Source organism: Chlamydotis macqueenii, chromosome 17, assembly GCF_036417535.1.
Source record: "Chlamydotis macqueenii isolate bChlMac1 chromosome 17, bChlMac1.mat, whole genome shotgun sequence".
Lineage (NCBI taxonomy): Eukaryota > Metazoa > Chordata > Aves > Otidiformes > Otididae > Chlamydotis > Chlamydotis macqueenii.
The window spans coordinates 8,161,891-8,188,757 of record NC_141572.1 but is presented as its reverse complement, the minus strand read 5'-3'; the positions used below and the strand labels follow the sequence as shown (position 1 = coordinate 8,188,757).

Sequence of the window (26,867 nt, the reverse complement as noted above, 5' to 3'; positions counted from 1 at the left end):
TGGCCTATGTGGTCCTGCTTCTGGCTAGGAGCCCACAGCACTTTTGTCTATCATCATTCTGAGAGCTCACTTTGGACCAATTCACATTTTTCCTTCATTTAAAGAAGCAATTATAAATAATGGGACATTATTTAGCTCCTGGAAGAAAAAAAAGGGGATGCAAGGCCATCAGATTTTTCCGCAGCAAACCTGCCCTCTCCTTATTCCTTTAACTGGCTTCATAGGAAACAGGGCACTTCTGCAAAATGCTTGTCCTGTTTAATCCCCGCTGAGTTAGTTGTGGAGTCAAATGCCAGATCAAAAGGAGGCCCCAGCAAGTGAAAGTTGCAGGGAAGTCTCCAGCTGTCAGGGTCTCTTCCAGGGACAGCTGTAGGCTAATGGATAAGCTATAAACAGGGCATTTAGAGCAGAAGTGACAATAGAATGGGGTCCAGGGTGAACAAAGGAAATTTTAAAAAGATGCAGAGATAGTGAGAGCTGAGCAGCAGAGCTTGTCCGCTGAGCTGTCTCTGCCTCAGACAAGCAGTCATGGGCAGAGCACACAGAGCTTGTGCTGCCGCAGGCAGAGGATCCGGCTCCGCTGGCAGGATGTGCTGCTTGTCGAAGGATGAGAACAGGGGATAGGTGTGGGGAGCTGCTCACTTGTCACTCAGTTAGAACAACCTTCTGGGATGACTGGAAACAGTTTTTTCAAGTCAGTTTAACAGCAGCAACTTTCATTTGAGAGGGGAGAAAGAAGAGGAGAATGGCAAACTGTATCAGTCCTTCCTTAATCTAAAAAATGTCTGATGACTATGGAATGCCACACTGGACAACTCATGTCCTGAAAGGGAGATTTTTTGGGAAAACATTGTCTTGAAGACTTCTTATGGGAAGCTACAGTATTGTCTCTACGATCTCTCATCTGGTAAAGCATGTCCAGGTCTCCTACCTATTTCCTAAGCGCTCTCATAGCTCGAGCACACACTGCCCACGGAGGGGTCTGCATCACTTTAATTTACCTGCCCACCAGCCAGCCCACCTCTCAACACCCTCCAGTGCATGCATGGCAGATCAGCCCTGGAAGAAGGGAACCTACCCGCAGGGTGACCTGGTATCACAAGGCTGTTGGTAGGTAACGCTGGTGGAGGTGGCAGCGTGGGTGGGGTGGCGAACATGGCCGGATGGTGCTGGTGTTGGGTCTGCGATCTGAGAGAGAAGTGCGAGGTAGCAAGATTAGAGATGGAGAGGGGCAGAGCCGGGCCGGAGGAATGGTGCGGAGGAATCTGGGGAGAGAGGGGAAGGTGTTTCGGCAGGCTGATGCTTGTTGCACTGCTAGCACTGCTGCTCCGGCTGCAGAGAGAAAAAGAGGGGGAAAGAGGGGGGAGAGAGACAGAGAGAGAGAGTATGTTACAATACAGGATTGAAACAGTGCAAAAAATACACTACCAGAACAACACAACTGTGTAACACTGATCTCCCCAAGCTTATATTTGTGGGTTTTTTAATGGCAGCAGAGTTGCTAACAAATCTTAACGAACTTCTCTAACAGGGCAGGACAGAGCTTCAGCTCTCTGGAGTGACGGTTCCTCTGGTGTTTGAGCAAGTTCCTCTCCTCAGAGCTATCTATGAGATACTGATGAAGGCTACAGAGGCAGCTGGATTTTGTTTAGCCTCTGATGACCCTGCAGTGGCCATGTGTGCCTCTGTGACCATACGATGGAACTACTCTAGTTACTTTTTCTGTTGGTCTGGGCGTACAGAGTTGCACAGTATGAGTGACTATGGGACCAAGTTGTATTTGCTGTGATTGCTGTGTAGTCATACTCACAGAAGCGTGCAAACATATGTTGTGTTAATAAATTATTCTCATAATAACTCTGTATTTTAAATCTTTTTTCTGTTATTATTACTCCACTGCAGGTGACCTAAGTTTTGTGGGGTGAAAGGCAGTATTGCTGCAGTTATTATTTAGTATAATTCCCACAATACCAGTATTTGTGGCAATCTAAACCTCTGAGATATCTTAAATAGTTTGAAATATTATTAATCATTTATACTATAGTGGCATTTACAGGATAAAAACACAAGAGAGCTTAAGTATGCATGATACTATGAAACACACATTAATAGCAGCTCTTTGTATTCATACTTTGACCCTTAGGTAGCCAAATACTACGTTTTAAATCAGTCTTCTCATCTTTAACCTAGCTCTGTTTTGGGAGGCAAGGTGTATGTCTTCTGCACTAGCAAAAAGACTATACAGGTTCCAGGTGACTAGTTAAACTCTCCTCTCTAGAAACTCTTTTTCCGTACCTCCTTACTGGATAGAGGAAATTTAAATTTAAACAGCAAAGCCAAGCCTCCTGCTAGATCTGACCATGTCAGATGGAAGCAGATTTCTCAGCCTACACAGAGTCCTGTTCTAAGGGACACAACATTTTCCAATATAGATATCCCTCTTTTGGTGCTGGCAAACCAACAAAACTGTGATAACCGTAACAAACTTTCTACGTCAATGGAAGTCTTTCTGAATGTGAAACAAGATAATTGCTCGAACTCCAACCATCTTCAGTTCTAAGGCAAGAACTGGCCAGCTCAGACAAGACAGTGCAAAACTCCACTAGAAATTAATCCCAAAAGAAATTTACCCCACAGTTACACATGCCTTTCTCCCAGAAAGGGAGCATTTATCACCATGGGTCAAATGTAGCCACCCACCACTGCTGGAAATTCCAGCCTGTGGAGTCAGCACGGAAAGTTCAACAACCAAAATATGGAGCATCTTATCCAGACAGAGAGTACTCGTCTCACCTCCCAGCAATTTCTATCCCGCTTGAAACAAGCTTTACCCCAGCAGCAGCATAAAGATGACATGACAGTCCCTTTCCCGTACCTGATATTATTGAGTCCGTTGTGGGCCACCTGGTGATGCGGTTGGTAATTGAGAGGCGGAGGGATGTGACTCGGAGGCTGGGTCCGAAGCTCAGGTATTAACTGAGGCTGCGACTGCGGCCGAGGTTGAGGTTGCGACTGCGGCCGAGGCTGTGGCTGAGGCGTGAGCCTTGGTGGTGCTGGTGCTGAAATCACTGGCTCCTTCTTCAGCAGTGGGCTTGCTCTGGCGCTTGACGTGGGCGCTGAGGAAGTAGAAGTCACAACAGCAGCTACCGGCTGTGGGCTGGGGATAGGCAGGGCGAAGGGCACGTCGGTGCTCAGTTCCCGGCTCCGCTCTAGCCCAGACACCTTTGGGACATTGGCTGCTTTCACTTCTGGCTTGTCATTCAAGGTGGGACCTTACGGAGCAACGAGAAAAAAAACAAAGTGCATGCTGAAAGCTTGTTTCTCTGCTTGGTAGAACATATGCTTGAGAAAAAACAAGTCATGTTTCAGCTGGTGGGAGCATCGTGGGAGCACTGCTGCTACAAGATGGACGTGTGTTTGTGTGACTGTCCTCCTGCTGTCCTTGACTGGCCAGTCTACAGTACTTGTTAGCATGTGTGTAAGAGACTTAGCTGTCATTAAATGAATGTGCACTACAAAGAACATACAGCTTTGTGACTTCCACGGAGTCCCAAGGTTACCTACAGTAGGAGTGTGAACATGTCTCAAGTTACTGCTACAGTACTTCCTGCTCAATCTAAGTTTTAAGGCTGATAATGAACTCATGAACACAAGTCTGATCGTTAAGACATTTCATTTTCTCAATGCTCTTTCAGAGAAATCTCCATTGTGCACAGCATGTCAAAACTGTCAGGAGTGCTGCAACCTCGCAAAATGCACCTACGGTGAGAATTCCATATGGAATTACTCCTTCTATGATGCCCGGTATTTCATTTTTTCCAAATTAAGGTAAACAAGGCAGCCCAAAGGGTTAAAAGGCTGGAAAGGAAAAAGGGAGGAAAGGAGAGATATTTCAGATCAAGCAGTATCCAAAAGGTCGAAGACAACTGAAAGGACCAACATGAATGTGATGTAACTCCCACTGTAACTCCCTTTTTGACGTAATCTGTGTATCCTTGAGTGCTCATATACACACAACTACAAGAAAAGCTGTTCGTAGGTTATGAGAACTAGTGTCGTCCATGTGTTTCACAAGCACACACCCCACCACGCACACCATCCTAAACTGACTTTTAGGATATGTGCTCTTACGATCCACTAGAACATGCTGGGGGCTGTTTGCATTTAGCTGGCTTGCAGACATACAAGAGATGCTACCTACACTCATTAACGCGCTCTCAACACCCTCACGAACAAATTCCACCTTTGAAATTTTCCTGTCTCATCAAAGGACTGTGCCAGTTCCTGATGTAGGAGGTGTGGAAATAACACACAACACACACCATGAGCTAATTTTGGCCATGCAGACGCTCTAACCAGGCATTTGGAAATGCAGTCTATGTGAGGCCAGAGTCCTCACTGCTGCCACTTTGACAACGTGAGCATCACCATGCCAGCACTAGGTGAGAGGACAGTGACAAATCAGAGCCTGTACCACACCAGCTCATTTTCTGTACAGAAAACGCCCATGTGGTGATGGCATCTCCTTGCGACAAAAGGCAGCTCCCCACACTGCTTCTGACTCTGCTTGCGTTCCCACCGTTGCACCATTCCCTTCATCAACCAATCCATATATATACATATTCAGAATGTGAGAAGAGAATGAATGGAAACATATGAACTGTACCAGCTGAAGATGTTTGAGGACTTGTGGCCTCAAACTCATGAATAACAGGAACAGACGCATTTCCAAATACCAGTGCTTTGGCTGGAAGCAAGTACAATCAGGCCTGTACTTTTCAGCACTTCGTAAATCACCACAGGTTTGACACAACGTCTGGAGGTCCTAAGTTATTCCCTACAACAAATGTAAGGCTAACGCTTGTTTCAGTGAATTTCTTTTTAAAATATGAGTTCGTGCATCACAGGTACCCTGGTCTGGAAGATGTAACTAGACTTGGTTCCAGTGTAATTTAGAATGACAAAGAATTTATTTCTAAAATAAAATTCTCATTGCTCTTGTGCACCATTATTTTTTATAATGCCACTATGTTTGTAAATTTTCTTCAGATTTTATTACTAACAATTGAAAAATTGTCATTGACTAGTCAAGTCGAGGGTCCCCACACTGTGCATTTCGGAGGAAGTGCATTCACAGCTGTGGATCCCACCGATTTCCAGGAACTACCCATTAAAAGCAATTGAGTTTCGTTCCCGACCATACGTTTCCTGAGAGCCTATTAGCTCCTTCCATCCAACAGGCCTCCTCCTAGAGAGTTAAACTTCATATTGTGTAATTACAGGCAATGAGGACTAATGGTGTATATTCAAAACACACGGGCACCACAAAAGTTAGTTGAGTAAAAAGCCAATTAGATCCAAACCAAATCAATAAAGTCCCGCATTAAAAGCAGCTGTTTGACCAGTACAACTATTGATTCCCTGTGGCTTCAGCATTAGTTCTCATTTGCCATTTTCTCAAAGTGAAAGCTCATGCTCCCTTGCTGACTGGACTGACCAGCCAGCCTGGTTGTACCAGTTAGCACCAGGGGTACGTGACTAATTCCTGCTGCCAACTTGCATCTCAGGTTTTTGTGTTTCATTCTTGACAACAATTAAAATCCTGGGTTTTTTGGTGACTTTGCCGTTACCCCTTCTGATGGCTGCGATGCAGTATGAGAAGCTGCTTCATGTGGCTGACTCGAGGGTGAACTGCCATGGGTGATAGGAAAGGGACCACACGTGACCAAAAGCAGGACAAACCATGGAGGAAAACGACAGGAAGAGAGCGATGCCAGGCACTGGGACCTGCCTGATGTTTGAAAGTCAGACCTTCCGAAAAGGAAACTTTTCTCAGCTCTAGGTGTTTCACTTAAATCTCTGGTAAAATAAACTTGGACAAGCAGATGGAAACACAGCTCATCCATATGTCTCACTATTCTAGAAAACACAAAAGGCACTTTTAAGCAAAGACTTACTACCCTTCACTTCAGCTGACTCCATGAAGCTGTCCCATGCACAGTGACACTGAACAACATAGACATGTTCTGGTTTCTTTCTTCCCTTTCATACTATTCTACCTGTTCAGTCACTAGCTAACCATACTCCAGAAGTCTCCAGAAACCTGACAATTTTGAGGCCATTCTCCCTGTGCAACCACAGAAACAATGAACTTTGTAGGCTATAACTGCCTGGTTCCTTAGGTACTTAACACGGATCCTTATCTTGGTACCTATCAGAAAATCTCCAGTTCAAGACTTTACTCTCCATTCATATGAAAGTATCTGAGCTACCTTCCCTGCAATCCCTCAGTTAATTTTAATGATTTTAATGACACATGCTGCCCATTCTGATCAGGATCTCAAACTCTGCAGTTTCTCTGTAGGATGCTTCAATGTCCCTCCTATGGGAACTACACTCTTGTACGCCCAAGTTCCCTCCGATTGACCAGGCTGACTGCTGGTCACACTGAGAAACATCCCAAGGAAAAACAACCCAAATATTCCCTTTTGTGCAAGCTGGATCAGGTTTCATTGAGACCCTCTAAGAAATTTCTGTACTTCGGCTCCTAATGGAGTCCTTCTGAGCAGACAGACCCGCAGAGCTGAGCACAACTGCCCTGACAAAAGCACAGACCCACCAGACCACACCACAATGTTCTAGAGGCAAAAATGTGTTTATTTTTACCAAGTCCTAAAGTAATTTTCATGCTTAATGATAACAGGCTGAGCCAATTTGCCTAAGACTTGACAGTCACCTCCAATAATTCAGCCTTAATTAAACCTGAACGCATGTCAGTTCAGCTCGTCCCTTCACAGGAAATCTGACATTTGCAATGATTCATGTCTCAGCCATGCCATGGGAAGGCTGGATCACATCTGCCATTCTCCACCACGCAGAGCGCTATCCCTTTTCAGCACGCCAGCTTTGCTTATTTTCCAACCAAACACTTTGGACTTCTTCCATTGAGAGGTTTTCTTAAATGAACAGACAGTGAAACATGTCTTGATCTCATGGAGATGAACGATGACTGAGTGCGAGAGACAGGGGAGAAAGGACTGAAACTGCTCTAACCAGAAAAATAACAACAACCTGGGACTAGCAACTCTTGCCTCCTTGGTCAACTAATTCGTCATCTGGAGTGCTGCCAAATTTCAACCTCCCTGTGTCCTGAGCTACATCCCATCCTAATTTAACCTGGGAAAGATGAAAACTTTTAACAACTTTTAACAGCACAGAGAGCTTTAGCTACTGCTGCTGGAAGTCTGCAGAAACGGGAGTTGAAGTTCAAGGGAAACCCCAAAGCCAACTACAGTCAAATTTGCTGCAAAAAGTGTGTTTCAGTAGGAGTTACGTCAACCTGAAAGACCATCAGCATGGATCCAAGATGAAACTTCAGTGAATTCAAAGTCTGTGATTGGAATAAACACGCGCTGCCCGTCCCCACGGCTGCGCAGGGCGACACGCTTGCCAGCGTGTAACTGCCCAGCACTGCAGGCTAAACACAATACAGAAAGTCCCAGACACAAATTAAACCTTTCTGTTACAGGAATTTGCTTTCAAGCTGATTAAGAGTAGCTCAAGTGCAAGGGATTAAACATGTAAAGGCTGCTTTGAGGACTCCAATAAGCAGTTACTGTGTTATACAAACAGCACTTAGGGCAACAGCAGCTCCAGCCCTGCCTCTTGCTCTTTGCAAGCTGCTGGTTGCCGCTGAAAGGGGACTGTCAACACACGTACAATGTGATTGGAAATAATCTAATCTTGCTTGCACGCCTTTCCTTTGTCTCTTGAAAAAAAGAAAAGTGGAGTCATTCAGACATCTTTCTGCAGTCTCCCTCGTATTCAAACAGCAAGGGTGATGGGGTGATGTGAGAAAGAAATTCCTCTCCTCCATCCATCAATGACATCTTTACCAATGGCAATTTCCCAAGAAACAACCACCACCATCTGCAGCTTATCCATCCGCCCTGTACTCATCCTTGAAAACAGACATAAGCCAGGCTGGCTGTGATGAACCCTGCTCTGTATTACAATTCCGGCAAGAAACGCTGCAAAAGCATCACCACAGGAATTACAGGGACATACGTGGCAAGAAGCGGAGTATTTCAGAGTCGGCTGATGAGTCCCAGAGACGAGTTTTGAACCATTGGCACAGGGAATGAGTGCAGAAGAGCATGATTTTACAGCAGTAGGTCAAAACAAAGAAAGCAGCATATTCAGTGAACTTCAGCAAACCTTTTTTTTTTATTTTTAATTGAGCTGTTAGAGTGCCATATAATGTACTGTGAATACGTGACATATATAAGCACAAGAACAAAGCATTTCGCACTGGCAATGATAGCGCTGATGCTGGCAGAGTGCTTACAAGTGAAAATCAATATTTAAGTGCTAATTCTTTATCCTAGCTGGCTTTTGCTTTTATATGGATGGCTTTTTCATTGTGTTTTAGCACTATTTAAGACATTAGATGATTAGCTTGGTCTGCAAAGGTAAGGCAGGCAGAGCTACAACACAGAAGCTATCCAATATATGGGGCATGAAGTTCCTTCACCCATTTTAATGCAAATCAGCTTAAGATAAGGAATAAAGACTTGGGACTTGCACATAAAACCACTGTCTGGAAGGCTCCGTGTGAAACGTGAACCATTTTTAACAATATTGCGAAGCAACGGCTACATTTCCGTCACGATAGCGACGTACTGCACACCCTAGGTCATGTCAAAAAACGTTCTGCGACACAGGCTCAGAACATCACGGGCCTCTGGCGGATTTTCCACAAGTAATTGCAGCTTTTTCTCACGGAGGAAAGTAAGCTGAGTGTAAGCACAAACCCTCACGCCCGGCTTTGAACCCGCGCTGCCGAGTGCAGCCGCCCGCGCGCGGGGGGAGCTGCTCTTTGTTCACGGCGCGCCTCCCCCAGCCCATCCCCCGGGACCCAGCGCCGTGGCGGCTTTCAGCGCGAAGCTCCTTCCGAGCCCAGTCTGGATTTGGCCCCTATCACTCAGTTCATTTGTACAGAGCTGTCTGTCAAGTCAAATCGCCTTGCCGCAATCTGAAACACCCTCCGAACAGCTGCCACTATCAATTACTCTCCCAGACAGCCTCGACTATCAGGAAGAGAACTGGAGCGAGCACTTGCCAGTTTTAATAAACTGTGTTGCCCAAGTCATTTAACCTGCTAGATTGCTGTGTGCTGGGGCTGTAACAAGCCTTCAGCTTTTCAACCTAGAAGAAAGCAACAGTGGCAAAAAGCTGTCAGCTCGGTCCTCAGCATTAACTTCCAAGGGTGTCTTCCCCCGCCTTTCTGAAGCACCCAAGTTTAAAAGCAAAATATCTTTAAGTCATTTTCATAATGCCGTGACAAGTAAAGCATCTCACATTTTCAACACAAAGTCGACGACTCCCGAGAGTCAAGGACTGATATGCTCCACGATTTTCAGGTTAGGAGCACACCTGAGCAGAGAGAGCTCCTCTCTCCTCTCACGCCGGCGTGGACACGTCCCGTGGGCACTCCCCAACGCCGGCTCTGTCCGTCTATCGGTGACTGTCACCCCAGCGTGGCTGATGCAGCCGAGGGCTTCAGGATGCCCTGACCAGCTCCGGGGCTCTGCACCCACCACTCCAGCCCGGTGCCTTACACTCTCAGTATAGTTACAGTTTCTCACCCAATTTAAAACTCCAGTAATTTCAGGACCAGTACGAGAAATTTACTAAAGAAACATTTATTTAAAATTAAAAAGCTTCCATTCAGATGAGTGTTTCCAGTTTGCGGCTCACGTATATACTAAGATGTCTGCGAATGTTAATCAAACAGAAAAGGTCTATTGTCATTAGGATTAACTTGCCATATAGGAATCTGTACTTCCACTAGAAAGCTTACTGGACTGTGCAAATAAAAAATAAAAAGATTCAAAACCACTATGTTAAATGTTTTCCTTAGCCAGCTACGTAGCTAAGAGCCTTTGTTGTGAAAGTTTGCAGCACAGAAAGATTTCACCCCCTCCCCAAGAAACCAAGAGCAACAGCACTAAGACCTCTGGACGTGATGCCGATTTGCTGCTTTATGGTTCTTTAATGGGATGTTTTATTCCTAGAGATTTGGGAGCTTTCCATGCTCTATCCAGGCATGTTAGCTGTAAGCATGCATGACGACACTCCAAAGCTGCGGGAGCTGAATGAAAATGGGTGCGAAACACAAGGATTGGGGCCAGAGCATAAAGAAGAAGGATCACCATTCAAATCCCCCCCAAAGTAAGTCACACTGCATTTTCCTAGCAATGCTGCTTCTGGCAACATTTCAATGCAAAGCTGAAACTGGATTTGCAGCTAAAGTACCTACTGTGGATGTTGGCGTTGTAATGAGATTGAAAGTTTCATGCGGGCTTTTAATCTGGGGCTATAATGGTGGATCAAACGCTGCAGGGTTAAATCTCTTCAGCGCTGCTCCTAAGCAGATGCTGGATGCCTAAAAACCAGGAGCCACTGGACTGCCCTGGCCATAAAACGTTACTGAAGCTTCTTGCAGCTACTTCCTAAAGGTGTTTTTGTCTTCTTTTGTTATTTTTTTAATGTGCGATGGCATATGGTACCCCTAGTCTGAGTGACAGACAAGTAACAAGGTAAAAGAGCTATTAGAAAGACATCCTCCCCAATACGAAAGTAAGCAAGCACAACTACTCAACTCCAGATATAAGCTTTTAAACAGGCAAAACTGCCATATATCAAGGATTCTTATGATTTTAATTAGTCAAACAAAGGCAAATAATAAACCATCAACTACTATGTTACAGGAGAAAATGTACTGCTTTTGCTGTTTGAAATTCATATCGATTCCCATCTAGCCTGCAAGTGAGTTATTAATCACTCCAATTAAATCATGAACACAGGTCTTTATGCTGAAATGGAACCCCCACCAATAGATCAATAACTCAAACCTCCAAGAGCAATTACTGCTCAGCATAACAGAGCAGCGTGTTACAGAGAGCTCCATGCAGACCACAATTCCCTCTGTCACAGCTTTCACAGGCAGTGCAAACAAACCGGGGAAAAAAAAGATTTTATAACTATTATTTTCAAAATAAACAGACATCTGCTTAGAGTTACCTAATCTCTCTCACATCACACAGGCAGATCTGCCAAGGTCACACTGGAGACATGATTACATTTTTTCACAATTTGTTATTCTAGCAAAGCCCTGATAAGATTGAACTATTGAAGTTCACACTCTGGTTTAATTTCAAGAGGTTAAATGCCAAATCCTTTTCTTATTGCTACAAGGAAGGGATCTGCCAGGCTGCATAATACCCCGTGTGGGCTAAGACAACAATTTTGTTTCATCCGCACAGTCTTATGAAGGCTTTGATTTTTTTTTTTTTAATGACATCAGAGAACTCCAAACTCCCAAAGAATCATTTAAAGTAAAATCAGAAAGTGAGACTGTTCTGGAGGAGTGCGAATGACCCTTCAGACCTTCCAGCCTGGATAAGTTAAGTCAGTGCCTGGCTGAGAAAGCACATTCACTAACCAAAACCAGAAAAAGGCAAGAAAGAACATTCTCAAACACCAGATCATCTCTGCTGGGAACAGGAGATGATTATGGTAACTAGCCAAGCGTACGCAGGGTCACAGAAATTCTCATCTCTGCCTTGGAAGACAACTGATGTTTGTTCTGGTGCAAGGAAAAGAGGAACCGTCTGCGCTCAGGCTCTCCGAGTGCCGCCATGCCGCTCAGCTCCCACGTCCTTTCCAGGGGAGAGCAGAGCATGCTATACTTCTGCATGCATCCATGCTTCGGATCGGCTGGCCCCTTCAAGCAGGGCCCCTGAGCGCCATCCATCATCCTTCATTAGGGAAGCTATTGGCAGCCAATTAAGTGGTGATGGACCCACGCCACTGAAGCTAATCAAGATGAGTTCATACCGTTCCCTTCAGGCTGCAGGCACCGACTCCTGTCTAAGATGGGTGTCACATTACCGCTGCTTCCCCTCGCTGCTGGATATGTCGAAACAGCCTTGGCCAGGGCTCAGCATACGCACCCAAATCAGGCAACGCAAGAAAACAAGCAGGTGGAGGGCAGTGCTAATGCTGGGTCCTCACCATGACTTTCTACCACCGGACCCACAAGTAGCTTTTACAAAAGGGAGGGAGGGAGAGAGGATATCTATTCCCCACTGCAGCAGAGGCAGAAAGAGCCCAGACAACAGTCTTCTTCCTTCCTAAAGGTCAGAGACTGTAACTGGAGTTAGAAAGATCAAATAATGCTGTGATCTCTTTTCTGGAATGTGGTACGTGCTACTCACGTGAACTACATCAGCTCAAAATCCAACTTCCTACGTGCACCTCCTGAAGAGAGTTCATCTCAGGTCTCTAGATGACCACATGAATCAAATTGTGTGCTCCAGGCTGGCTTTCCATTTTTTTTTTTTAACATTATCTTTTACATGGAGGAATATAACAGACCCTTTAACACGCGCACACACACACATCCAGATTCAGTCCCCAGACAGATGCATATGGATTCAAACTGGCTTTTCAGGGCAGAAGAGAGCCCTATGTAAACCAAAATTCAAAAGGGAAAGAATCCTCTTTCATTTTCACCCCTTCCTGTGCCTATAAATAAGGATAAAAAGAATCATGTCTCCTCACTTAAATCAACAAGTGAGCAGTTCTTAGAGCAGAGAATTGCTTGTAACGGTGTGTGGGATCCCCTCTCCCCAGAACTCAAAAACCAAAGAAACACGGCTGCAAAGCGAAACTCGTGGCTCTGGCGTGGGGGACTGAAGATGCCATGGAAAGCTGCTCTCCTGTAGAGCTGTGCTAAAGCTGAGGAGCCACTAAACCTGCCCGTTCCCCACAAGCTTCGTGCCTGCCAGACCCGCTGTTTCAGCACGTGGTACTCTGTTTAGGAGGCTCTGTGTGAAACTCTGCCATTTAAATTTTCAGGGCTAACAAAGACAGCAGTAATGATTTCTAACGGATTTAAGTCCGCAGCGGTCTTTGCTAGATGCCAGAAGACTGCAGAAAAAGACCTATTGTGCCTGTGTGCAACCGGTATTAGAAGTGCCAAAGCCACTTTTCTGGCCCAGGAAAGTCAGAACTGAAAGATATAAAAGGGTAGCAACCAGAACTGTTTAGAAACCATCTCAGCAACTTGACTAACTTCCATCCCCGATGTTATGGCTGGAGTTGTGCGAGTGGAAAGTTCTGCTGCAAGGTGACTTAGTCTCAGCTAAACAGGAACTGAAAGGAGTGACTGACCATGCACAAATCAGCAAAATCCTGTCTTATTTATTTGTTAATTCCAGCCCTCACAGTTCAGTAACTGCTGTCACGTTAGTGCCAATATGCTTACAATATGGGAAAACAACGCATGGGATACAGTGCTTGTCAAGTGGGACCAGCGCTTTCCAGCCAGCAGCTCCTCACAGCCTGCAGCCTCCCACCACCCTCCCTCCTCGCTCCCAGGCTCAAGGAGGTGCCTTCTAGGCAGATCTCTGTTAGATTTTGTAGCACCACATCACTACTCGAAAACAACACATTCAGCTGTTACCAGACTGCCTCCATTTCGCTGGCAGCTGTGCAGCAGAACCTCTTTCCATTAACTTGGTTGAGGATCTAGGGTTCAAGGCACAGAAGAACTGGAAGAAGAGATGTTCCTGCAAGCTCAGGAGCAATAAGGTCTCCCACCTCACTCCTATCTGCATGGTCAAAATCCATCTCTAAAGCTGCTGTAGCATCTTAAGAAACACTGAGATATTGAAATTAACAGACTGAATACATTCGACAACATTTCAAGTTGCATCACAGATAATTAAAATATTAGAGGGACAAGCTGCAAGTCGTTAATCAGGGAACATTTACTTGAATGGTGTGTGCCCTTTGGATTTGGTCCCTATGACAACCAAATATTCACTCCAAAAGGATGCGCTGGAAGAAGCATGTCAGGAACTGCCTCAACGTTTTAATTCACAGAGTGAGCAATAAATAAATACAGCTACTGACAAGCACAGCACAGGCCGAAAAGGTTTGTAAACTGTATTCAGAAGCCACAGATGGCCACAGTGGAAGGTCCACTCTTCCTTTAAACACATCCACTATAAATATCAAGAAAACTGGCCTGTGTTGCACATGGGGTGCCGAATCACATGTATTAGCTGCTGATAATAAGTTTTACAATAGAGGAGCTTTTCTTCAGTTTCTAACTTCTCAGTTCTTGAGAAATTGTGAATGTGTTTCCACTCCTCATATCAGAAGATGCTGCATCAAAATCTTCAGAGAAATCTTTTCCATCTCACTTGGCTCAAGAGGAGTCAAACTTTGAGAATGCAGCAGCATGTGAAGGACAGCTTTGCAGTATGCTTGAGAAAGAAGACGTGAGGGACGACTGGCTTTGCCTTCAAAACAGGAAGAGTGGCTTGGTATTTAATAAGAAAAGAAAAGAGCACTTCACTGCTCTGCAGAAGGCAAACTCCTTCAGCATGATCTCAGAGCATATGAAATGCAGCTGCAAAGTTCCTTCCAGCTCTCTCCTTTGATGAAGTGTGAACTCTTTAATGGACAGTACAAATTTTGGAAGTATTTTGGTGCTGGACATGCTTGAGGATAATGTAAAATCTGGCATCTAATCAGATCTAACAGAGGAACGCTGTGTTGTGCATTGCAATGGAATCACATGCTATTAATGAAGAGGTGCTCTTGCATGGGGGGTTATGGCTGTGGAAAGAAATTTTAAAAGGCTGGAAGGTGGTGGACAGTGCAAGACTGCACAGACTGTCGCAATTCCAGCCTGAATGCGCAACAAGCCTTAAACAAAAACTCAAGACTTGTAAACCCAAATGCTTGCTCTACACTCCTCTTCCCGCTGACTCCTTGGAGTCCCTTCACACCACTGCAGAGGCCCTGCAATGACTGTTAGACAGGACCACAACCACTTCTGCACGGCTGCTGGATGGAAACAGTACCTGCAGCTGCAGAGTGTCAAGGCCATGCAAGACACCTGTGATTCTGACCTGCTATTCACCGTAGTGAGGTGAGAGCCATTAGAGCATTCACTGCCCTACTAACGGATGCATTTGGCTTTCTGGGTGATAGGGTTTGCTGGGAGCCCAGCAGCACCCAGCACTGCCCTCTCCCACTTCCCAGACGGAGCCACAACTCTCACCATCACCACGTTACAGTCAGAGCTGGAACTGGGCAGGCACTGCTACAGCACTAACCTCCATCTTAGGCAGCAAACAAGTGCAGACTCAGACATCTGTAAGGGTAATCACAGGAATTATTTCATACGAAACTGCTGCACATTTTAATTTCAGTACTGAGTGAAAGAAAGAGACAAGTATCTGGGCTTAGCCTGCAGACACTTCTCCAAGACTGTAATTGCTGCATAATTCATATTCTTGTTTTCACATGTTTGCCCTGTGTACCAACAATCCTATTGAATTCACCGTAAGTTTTGCCTTCAAGTCCTCTCCATGTCAATTTTTCCAAACAGCAGAAACACAAACAAGCAGAATCTCAGTCCTAAGCAGAAACTTGGGTTTGGCAAATTCCTGTAATCCCAGATTCTTGCACATCAGGAGGGGAAAGTGGGGTCCAAGCTAATTCTTGAGTCTCCACGCCACATTAGCACAGCAGACAACATCTTTCACTCATTATATCTGTATTTCCCTGCAAGCAGTCCTCTGTGAAGTCGGAATTGAGCATTTATATGTCTACCCAAAGCCACCTGCTCCGCATCAACTCCAGATCACACAGGCTGGAGGAGTGCTGCCCTCTACACAAGGCAAGGCTCATAAATAGTAGGTATTTGCGACTGATATGAAATCTCAGCACAGTTAGAAGCAATTTACAGCTTCCGCACCACAAAAAGTGGTAGTGATGATGCAGGTCCTCAACTGTCTTTCAGCAATGGCTTTTCGCTCATGCTAAGCTAAGCAGAGGTTACATACTAGATCCTTGCAGGGAGGGGATTCCTTCTTTTAAGAAATGTGTTTGTTCTAATGGATCCAAAATGGTTAATCAATCCAATAACCACAAATGAAATGCCTCATCTCTCAATGGGCAGAATCTAAGTTCTGGTGCCACCAGTTTTGTTTCTGAGGACATAATATGGATTTGGTTTTGAGGACAATGCTCCAAACTGCCAGCAGTTTGTTTCAAGGAACCACCTCTTCCCCCATTAACATACTCATTCGCAAAATCTATCACATATGTTGTGTGCAAACTGGCTGAGAGTTTGATTCAGCTCTGACAGTACGAGAGCCACTAGCCCAAATATCTGAAAGTAATAAGATCCACACCATCCTCCTGATTCCTCATGCTAACAGTGAATTGACCTGTATTTACTTTGCACTATCAGTCGTGGGGAACCTACTCAGATATGTAACCACAACTACTGACAAAACGGAAGGGACATCGGTTTCTAACATGTCTCAGTTTCAGCTTCCTCCTCCCTTGGCTTGAAGTAAGGATACTAACCCTAAATCTAGCATTTTGCCTTTCCACTAAATTTTCTGCTGTAACAAGAAGGGAAATCGTAAGGCCTGTTCAGATGCAGCTGGAGGACAAAGGGCTGTTACACCAGAGCTGGTGTAACACAGCTGGGACTGGGACACTGCATGGCAGAAGGGAGCAAACCTGTCCGGCTGGGCTGCGGCGCATGCAACACCGCACAGCATCCTCATCCCTCTGCCCCGCCTCCTTACTTTCCCGACCATACCCATTTGGGTTTTCTCGGGTATCTAACCAAATTGCAACAGCATCTCTGTGTCTTGCACAGAGGCATGTGCTTGTTCCCAGAAGATGTGAAACAGTACCACCGGTCCATGCTGCGGCTGTGGATCTCACAGTGGGATAACTGTCACATGAAAAACGCAAGCAATACTGTTTTTGTTACTAATGCTCACGGCTAATGGAAACAACTGAACCATCACATCCTACCTTATGATCACTCCACAAACAGAAATTAGGCTCGGAAGGACAGAGCGCCCATTATTTCATATACAGACATGGGAAGTAAGGAAAACTATGAAATAGCCCTTCGCAGACAGTAGGTGTTTCTGTGGTTTTAAAAAACTTCTCCCCAGCCCTTTGTTTCACAGGCAGGCTGGCTCAGAGCTGGGCTGATCCCACAAACCCTGCGCTCTCCAGAGCTGTCAGGCTGCCCGAGGCTTGGAGTAGCTCCTCTGAATGAGTACGTTTCTTTCCATTAATTAATGAAAACCAAGCGAAATTTCCCTTGTATTAAGTACTGCACATTTCTGAAAAATCCCAGCCTCTTCTAAGACCAAACACAACCAAGAGTGGCAGGAAGAAAGCAAGGATATTCCCCGGGATGAAAGGAGGAAAAAAGGCACCAAGGGAGCAGTCGGCCTCTCCGATGCCACACCACATCTCCAGGGACTACGGCGTGGCTGCATCCAGAAGATAAATACACCTTCTCCCCTTCTTTGCACAGCAGCACAGAACAACTCCCTTGTTAACAGTGCTGGATGCCAATACAGGTCTCCCTTTTTTTTTTTTTTTCTTCCTCGTGTCAGAAATTTCCCATCCCTTCATTTTATAAATTACCAGAACAGACATTTAAATGTTCAAGAGTAATCTGAACAGAGTATTCATGCCTTGGGCATTTTTATGCTCTACAAGGAGAGAAACAAAAGGGCCTCATTTAATACCTCCCTACAGCATTCCCTGCTCCTGCTCTTCCCTTGTGAATCTCCAAAGGCAATCGCACAGCGGTCGAAGGCTCCCACACTGCCCCAGCCCTCCCCTCTCCCTTTTTAAGAGCAAGACGGGCTTTGAAAGCAAATCTCACTGGCTGACTAGAACAGGTGGTAGGAATCCTTTAAATGAGGGAAATATCATTTGTATCTAATAAAAAGAGAAGAAAATTCTGATTCCTGTGGTTTTATTAAGCACCCGCGGGATTCATTCGGACGGCAGGCACATCTGCTGCTTCTGTGTGCTTCAGTTACTCCCTTGGTGCTCCAGCACAGGAGCTGCAGGATGGAGAGAATAAACGGCCTCCGTGCACCTGCACCCTCCGCGTCCCAGGACACCAAGGAGCGGAGCTCTGCCTGCTTTATGGGGGATTTTATGAATGCTGCACCAGTCCCAGAGCCTGACGGGCCAGGCTAGGTGCCGAGCCTGTCTTCCGCCCTGAATTTTGAGATCTAGTTTTACAAAACCAACAGAAGCCTCTGTCTTCTCCAATGTACAGAGCACATACAGAGAAACCATCCAATGCCTGAACAAAGGTTTGTGCTAGATCAAAAAGTCAGACCTGCAGAAGCATCCTTGGGGCTTTGCTTTTATTCTTTATCAAAACCTTCCTCTACAATAACTTTCTGATCCTCAGTCTAGGACAGAAACATCACAGTCTACTGAGGCTAACAATGTACCTTAATCTCTTGCCTTATAATTGACGTGTAAAGAAGTCTAACTGGGAAAGGACCCCCAGGGCGCGGTTGGCAAAGGCTGGATTTGCTGTGCGGCACTTTGAGACAGCAGCTCTCCTAGAAGGCAGGGAAAGAATTGCAGCCCAGGACAGCAGCTCGCTCTGCATCTCCTCTCTCCAGCCGTGCAGGCCGCCTTTCTTCTTCCCCTACTGTCAAAACTGAAGAAGAGAGAGGTGACAAGCTGGAAAGGCATGGCCAAGACTCGAGAGAGTGAATTCAAAGCACCCCTCTCGTGCTTCGAAGCGCTGCGATGGCTGCTCCCTGTGTGCAGGGAATTAGGATACGGTCCCCAATCCAACTACGAGCAAAGGAGGCAGAGGAACAGATGTGCTTTCCACAGAGATCTCGGGTACTGCTCCTCTTCTGTATTAGCTGGCAAGCACAATGCACAGAAACATCCATGGCTGAGAGCAAATGCTGGAACCCAGGCTTATCTGAATGAGATCTAAGCCTTGCTGTGACGTGGCCAATGCAACTGCATTGCTCACCAGTTAAAAGGAAGGGATATTTCTTCCTATGGAGGAGGATCAGGAAATTAAACCTGGACTTGACTCAGATCTCCCTTCTTTGTCATATGGGTCTCTCTCCGCAAAGAGGGGGTGGTGGTGGGCTTGAATATTGTCCAAATGCAACTTCCCTTTCCCTCACAGGTAATTTATAGAAAATAAGGTCTGAAGTCCCTGTAGCCTTCTACAGGTATGCCACATTCTGGAGCTCTGGGCTTCCCCCTGTTTCTTTGTTTCCTCATATAAATTTTGGCTGTTCACCGCCTGAATGGAAGTAATTTCAAGATGCACGTGCCCACCTCGCCCCACGCGTAGCAGCCAGTGACGTCTGCATGTATGTTTGGTGACATGCTATCAGTGAACAGTTTTTCAGCAGCCAGTCCCATAGCAGTGCCAGAAAGTCTATTTAATTTGTAAGTCTATAAAACCTGGCATACGCCTTTGCACAGTCTGAAACACCACGGCAGTATTTACATCCTTTCCACAGAACCACAGAACCATTTATCACTACATGGTCAAGCTCTGCTAGTCACATACCAGCCCTGGCGTCCTGCAGAAAGACCGTATCACAAACAAGTGCCCACCTCAAGTACCTTTGGGTATTCAGCATGTTGTGGCTGCACTGAATTAAGTTTCTGACCAGAAAAGAGAACACTTTCTTCAATCACGCTGTAGAAATGTTTTGCTTATGGCCAAACTTCAGAAATATTCACCATGCGATACTGAGGTTGGTTTTTCTAAGAGCTAAGGATCATAAAGTAGCCACGTGTTTAAACAAGAGGTCATTATCCCCCAGCCCCAGGGTTCAGTGCAAGCTTCTAAGTAAAGAGCAATTTGAAAATAGAGCTGTTAAAGCTCTAACAGTAGTTTAGAGCAGCGTAAATTTCTGTTTTACTGATTTTTCTGGCTAAGATTCATAGGGCTATCAAATCAGCTTCTGGATATCTTGTTGAGAGGAGTAAAGTCAATAATCTAACAGGTCCATTTTGTTTCTCTTTACTGCCGCAATCGTGTAACTTCATCGATACTCAGACCTGAAGGCAAAGGACACGAGGACAATGCCCTATGGCAGATGCCAAGCCCCTCTAGCACAGTTCAGCAGATGAGATGTGGAAGCTACAATCAGAAGGAATTGTTTCTACTCAAGATGCTGTAATACCAAAGGTTTAATATTAACTTATTGGTTCCCAACACAATTATACGAAGTGAGATTTTTCAAAGGCGCCAAGTCAGCAAGAGATTAAGTGAAGGTTTCACCCAAACCTTAATAGCCTTGTAACCCCACGGTTCACCTGCACCATAACCACAGCTTTTCAGCACCAGTAACAGTGGCAAATAACATTTGTTATTAAAATAAATGTGCTCTATTAACTCTTCAGAGAAATCTGCTTTACCCTCAATACCAGCCTCCTAAGTCGCTCTAGCTTCATCTACCCAACACGGTGAGCAGCTCAGCTCCTCCACACCCTTCCCTCCTCTCCCTCTCCCGCACAGTGCATAATTTTCAGCATCGGTTTGCGCTGCACTCAGCTCTCCAGGCTGCCAGACTGGTCAAACCCACAGATGGAAGGAAAGACGCCTTTCCATCCCCACTTCTGGAAAGATGCAGATGTGGTAGGAAAAGCTCTGCAAATTCCCCTCGATCCCTTTGAAACCTGAGGAGAGCAGATGAGCAGCACATTTGAAATTAACTACAGCAAACCCCACTGCATTGTTCTCTCCTCCCCTTCCTCTTTCCCCTGACCCCTTCATCGTTGAGCTTTCACTGAAACCTCTGTGTGTGTATATTTTCCTAAAGTTGCTAGGGCCAAAACGGTACAGCTGAGACATTCACAGAAGTCAAAGAAAGTGCAGAGCCAGGTTAGGGCACAGGGGTACAATAGTTCCTTAAGAGCGAGCATCTCCCCCGCCGCCGCCTCCCTCCTCCCAAACCTTCCGTCTCTAATGATCCTTTGGTGTCTGTCCACAAAAAACAAACATCAATCAGGCAACAGGCTGTTCCTTTTCCCCTGTTGCTAGTCTGAAATAACAGTCATCCCCCGCTGGGCTGGGAACGCCACTTCCCTCTCCAGCACACATACGGGATAATAACGGGGAGGCGAAGGAGGGAGGAAAACTCGCTCGGAGGTGCCAGAATACACAGAGAGCCGTGCCTTTCAGAGCCAGAGAAAACTTGGGAACACAACAGCTTTTGATTCCTCCTGCCCCACTGGGCACGTTAATTATTTAATAGTTGGCTTGTGAATTGGCGGTGGTGGTAGGAACAGGGTGGAAGGGAAATCAGGCTTTTCTCCCCCTCCCCAGTCCCCTCCTTGCGCTGGCAGAATAGTGTGAGTGCCCACACGTGCGTGTGCAAGGCCTCAGCACGCCTGGGAGCCTGCTCGCAGCCGCGTCCTCCCTGCGCCGCTCTCACAAACCCTCCTTGTTGGCTTGTGACCACAGCGGCCACGGGCAGCACGGGACGGCATCTGGATCAAATGAGCGACGGGGCAAAGAAACGCACTCTGTCTGTTTGGTGGCTGATATTTTTCACGTATTATGCTTGGGGGAAGGGTACTTTTGAGTTTATATTGGATTTCGACAAGAGTTGGAAACGGAGCTGCAAATCAAACAGAGATCGGCTTATGATTTGCAACCAGGGCTTTCAAGGTGTCTGAAGCAACACTTTGGAGGGAGCGTGGGGAAAAGGAGAATGTAACTACATCTCATTTGGATGGAGAGGACTCACAGATGTTAGGAATATTTTTGATCAACAGCTTTCCTGGCACTGCTTGTGGTGGAATCCACAACCTTGACGGCTAGCTGAGTAAGAAAGCGCTGGCAAGCTCCTGTCTGCACGCAGGCAATTTGCAATGCTGCCAGTCAATATTTCAGTGAAAACAAAATTGCAGGGATCATATTAAAAGAGGGGAAAAGGGAAAATAAAACAAAACAAAAACCAGCATTCCCTTTTAAGAGAAATTCTGATATGACCTGATGGGAAAGACCCTCCCAAATCACAATGCGCTCTTTGTTTGTTTAAAACGAACACACTGTGATGGGAGTCCGACCGTGAGCATGCAAAGGCAAGCCTGCCAGCAGCAACAGAAGCAGACTCAGCAAGGAGTGGCTTTACATCGGGACACCTGGGTGGCATCTTTAGTACAGGCCTGCAGGAAAATATGCAGGAGGAGGTTTCCATTTGGTGGAGGAAATGTATGCAGCAGGCACAGGTCTAAGCCAAAAACCTGGACCTAGTCCTCTTCAACTCTTGGGAGAGGGGAAGGGATGGGAGGAAAGGAGAGCTTCTGGGGCAGTATTTTCAAATCTGGGTCTGGATGTAGCCATGCTGGCCTGTTCTTAGTTTAAAACAATGGTATTCTTGGGGGAGACACCAAGCAGAGTGGCCTAGGCAGCATTTCTCACTGGACCAGTCTTGAGGTAACTGACATAGGCTCTCAGGGACATCTAAGCTCATGGTACAGTTCACACCACCATTTGTAGCATCTTTAGTGTGTCTCTGAATTACTCCCGCCTCCATGGCTTGCAAAAGGGTGCTGTGCTCACAACCACTGGACTTAGGCCCTTCTCTGCCCTGGCCTCAGGACTAAGCTTGGCTGACTGCGCTGCCACTGTCAGTGGGGAGTCCTCAGGCATCTCCTTCAGGCTGCTTTACAGCACGTACTGCTGGAAGGACATAAAGGGTCCAGAGACTAGCCTGTAACGCGAAAATATTTCATGCCAAAAGGTACATTATGCTTTGAGAATGTTGTTGTTGATCTAGTGAAAGGTATAAAATAATCTACTCCACTTTGGTTATTAAATTGATCAGTACAGAATGTAATGGACATATTCTAGTTGCTGGCTTCAGGTTTCTAGCTCAGTTTTAAAAACTGGTTCAATAATAAAAATAATCACAATGTTCATTATTGTATAAACATTCAATGCTCACGCTGTAAATCTCTTCCTCCAGCCATTAAGCCTGTATTAAATCAGGTTCTCTCTGCACAGCTTGCACTGTGAGCATCTTTCACCGTGCCCTGAGAAGGCCAGCTACGTAGGAAAGCAACTGGCTGGGGACAGCTTAGCTGTTTGGAAGCCAAATCACATAGTACTGAGAAAATTAAAATGTTAGCTGCTTCATCCAACAAGGCCGGCCCTTTTCTGCCGCCCTGCTTTGTGGATAGCTTCCCAGGGAGCAGGCTCTGGCTGTGCTTTTGCAATTTAACACTCAAGAGTCAATGTAGTTTCAGGTGGGTTTGCAAACTCTGAGGTGATCCTTTGCGGTGCTGCCTTGTCCTATGCTTCCCAAGATGTCACAAGGACAAGGACTCATGGGCCTGAAGGGACAAACTCTTCTTCCACTGGTTTCACACTGCGAGACAGCGAGCGTTCAGGAGATGGATCTCAATCTTGGGTATGGAAATACAGAACAAAGTAAGCAGACACCAGCAGCAGATGCAGGTTCATAGACGTCTGCTTATTACCAGACCTCACTCCAGCTGAGAGTTAAATAGCCTCCTTTATGCAAAATGGAAGAGGGAGCGGAATTGAAGGAAACTGGCAATTACACAATTTTATTTCCCTCCTAGCCCATTCGCTTTTCATCAGGTGGCTCTGCGCTCACATACGAAAGGTTCTTGTGACTGCTAAGTTAAGCACAAAGCCAGCTTGATACTTCCTTTTCCCTGGGAGGAAGACTCCGTGGGCTTTTCTGGATGCAGGGGAAAAGCATAGCGAACACGTTATTTTACACTGTTTTGAAAGCACTAGGAATGCCTGAGAAACAGGGACTTCCAGGCTGCACCACTGCTCTTTCTTCTTCTTTCTCACCTTCTCTCAAAAAAACCACCCAGCTCCTTTTTCTAAAATCTCCACCCAAACTCTAGTGGCTTGACTGGCAAAGAACCCACCATCTCCCAGTGCTAGAAGATGTACTTGAGAGCTGTACTTGAGAGCTTGAAAGCCTGATTAGGCTTTGCTGCTCACCTTGCTGATACCTTTGAGGAACATATCTCCAACAGGCAAAAAGTTAATGTCTGTTTCATTGGAGAGAGATCTGGAGCTCTGACTATTCCCTTATGGATAAGCCTTAAAGAATTTATAAGTGATGAAACCAATATGTTTCTTCAGAAACTTAATAGGTTTCCATAAAAATTACTTCAATAACTTTTAAAATTTAATGGCAACAAGGACCTTTCCACATGCTTTTTGAACTGTCCGACAGAATCCCCTAGTGCGGATATAATTCTGCAATAAATTTTGCAGGATGGCTAAAAAAAAAAAACATAGAAAGCTTTTAATTTCCTATTACCTCCTGTAAGACTGCCATCAATTTAAAGCAAATAAATGAACTAAAAGCACTGCAGTCACTTTTCTGTCCCAATGATTTTCAGGAAGATATTTACTGTTTGGAGAAAAACCCAACAAACTAGAACAAGTATCCTTTTCAGAAACACAGACATGCAAACACAAACACTATGCCAAGTCCTGCTCCTTATACATTGGTGTAAACCCAAATAAATCCGTGAAGTCAATGGAGTCAGTATGGCTCTACCTGGCTGAACCGAGCCCGGGCTGAGCACAAAGAGCAGCGGAGATGGAAGAAAAGCCTCACGCTGCGAGTCCCCGGGCAGCTCGGCAGCAGCACTAACAGGCTCCATGGGGAACCGTGTTCAGCCCTTGTTAGCAGGAAGGATGGTCAGTGAAGCAGGGAGGTGAGAGAAGTGGCGAGCACACGCGCGCACGTCTCGCGCAAGAATTAAAGGAGAAAATGGCAGGAGGCCTATGGGCTGAAAGCAAGCCCTGAACCCGGCCTCCTTCCTCCCCTCCCATGGGACATGGCTGGAGAGGTACATCTCAGGATCACCTACAGCAGTGATTTCAAATGAAAATAATATTAAAAAAAATAAAATACAGAAACATAGCATGAACTCCTACTGCTTGCCACGTGGGCTCATCAGGCCAGCAGAGTCCTGCTCAGAGCCCCATCCCTGTCCTGGGAGGAAGGAGGAAGGTCTCTGGGGGTCGGGAAGGGAAGCGGGAGCAGCAGTGGGAGGCTGACAGCATCCTCTTTCCTAAAGCCTCTGCTGCTGGAGGCTGGGGCCTCGCTGGGACTTACAGACCCTGCCAGCATCGCACACAAAAGAGTAACCAGATCCATTTGCAATTAAACAGCATGCCCCGGTCTCATTGATCACTCCCATTGATTGCCCAGAAGGAAACACAAGCCAACCTGGGATCAGATCCAGCTCCCCCACTCCCCTCCTCCCCGCACCAGCCTCCTTACCCCCCACCACCTCGTCAAATTACTTGTCGATTGTCACGCTGCCCTGTTTTATCCCGGTGACCTGCACCGAGCATGGGGTTACTGTGTCTGCGGGAGTCCCTAATGGGCTATTACACAGCGCAGGATAGCTGCCCATCGGTAACCTGTCAAACCGCCTCCCCGAAACAGAAACACAGAGCACAAGGTGAAGAGCGGCACGGAAAGAGGAGCTCAAAAAAATAGCACAAGCCTAGGCTATGCACAGTGCGGCGCGTACCTCCGGCACGGGGTCGAGGGGTCTGAAGAGAAGGAGGACTCTCCTTCGTGAGGAGAAACCCCGATATGAAAGGGGATTTGCCGGCCATGGTGCGCTCAGATCTGTACTAGAGGTCTGGACACCTCCCCTCGCCCCGCACTCCAGCACTAGTCAGTATGCAGAGGGAATCAGGTTTATTATACCCAGCTTTTAATTTTCTAAGAAACTGAAGCTTTACAAAAACTTACATGAATAAAACATGTCTCTGTGGCATTTTAAAAGCAGAATCGAGAAGACTCGATAGCTTTGTGGGGGTTGCAACTGCTGCTCTTAACATCACCGCCCTACAGCATCCTTCTGGTGCCGAGACACAACCCGTACCAGCGTCCCGCAACCAGGGACAGCGGCTGCAAACAGCACTAGGACTTACCGGCTTGCCTTGCGCTGCTCAAGAAAACAGATAAACACACTATAAATAACGAGTAAAAAGATAGTGCCTTTCAACTATCCTTTAAAAGTCTGGGCAATATAAACTACTACATGCATTTGGAACAAATTATTTTTTTCTGATTTACAGTTTGATGGTCCTTTAATCTACTTTCACATTAACTGAGAAAAGCTCGAGTATGCCTGCTCAATCAATATGAGTTTGTGCTGGCACATTCAGGATCTATATTATTCTGCTTATAGCTTATTTTAAATAAAAAGTATAATTAAAGAAAATAAACCACCCACTTCATAACATTTATACAACGAGGACTTTATTTATTTTATTTACGTTTTGGTGGGCAAGGCACAGCATGAAGTTAGCTTTCTGTGATACTTAACAAAGCCGCATTTGAAATTTAAAATCTTTAAGGAAATGAACAAATTCTGCAGAGGAAGGGCAGTTGAGCAAAGAGACTTCTTACATTACCCTAGGTAATTGTGCATATATATGTTTCTGCGTGCCTCTCTACTCCAAAAACATATCCATGACTTGGATGCTTTAAATCAAAAAGCAATTTCAGTCGGTAATACTCAAATAAATAATTAAACATGTTTTATCTCCTACAGTATTGCTTCTATTCATTCTAATCCCACTGACAGGAATGCAGCAACATACCCCACATCCTTAAAATAACAAAACAAAACACAAGACACCAACCAGAAGGCCTGGAAATGTTTATAATTCAACTTTTCAACTCTCTTGGCTGCAGTCTGAAGCTACAAAGAAAGCTCTATGCTGGCTCACTTGAGGGAGACAAACTGGGAGATAGCTGTGCAAACCGCATGGCAAACGGCGCAAGCAAAACCTGCCCGCTCGCACGAGGCAGCTCCAGCTTTGGGAGGCACACAACACTCAGTTTGTGTTGAAGTTCATAAATTATCCACTTTTGCAGGCTGAGTTTTATGAAGTTAACCGGACAGTGTGGTTAAAG

At 45.8% G+C, this 26,867-nt stretch overlaps 1 protein-coding gene across 12 annotated transcripts in view; it reads right to left on the bottom strand.

The window, feature by feature from the left end:
- FBRSL1 (fibrosin like 1) overlaps window positions 1-26,867 on the bottom strand; it is a 539,862-nt gene that overhangs the window by 25,617 nt on the left and 487,378 nt on the right. For all 12 annotated transcript variants that reach the window (XM_086761184.1, XM_086761185.1, XM_086761192.1 and 9 more), the window contains 2 exons: window positions 2,876-3,272; window positions 1,079-1,332 (listed from right to left, as the gene is read on the bottom strand). In XM_086761184.1, coding sequence (XP_086617310.1) covers window positions 1,079-1,332; window positions 2,876-3,272 — 651 coding nt within the window. The remainder of the gene's footprint in view (window positions 1-1,078; window positions 1,333-2,875; window positions 3,273-26,867) is intronic.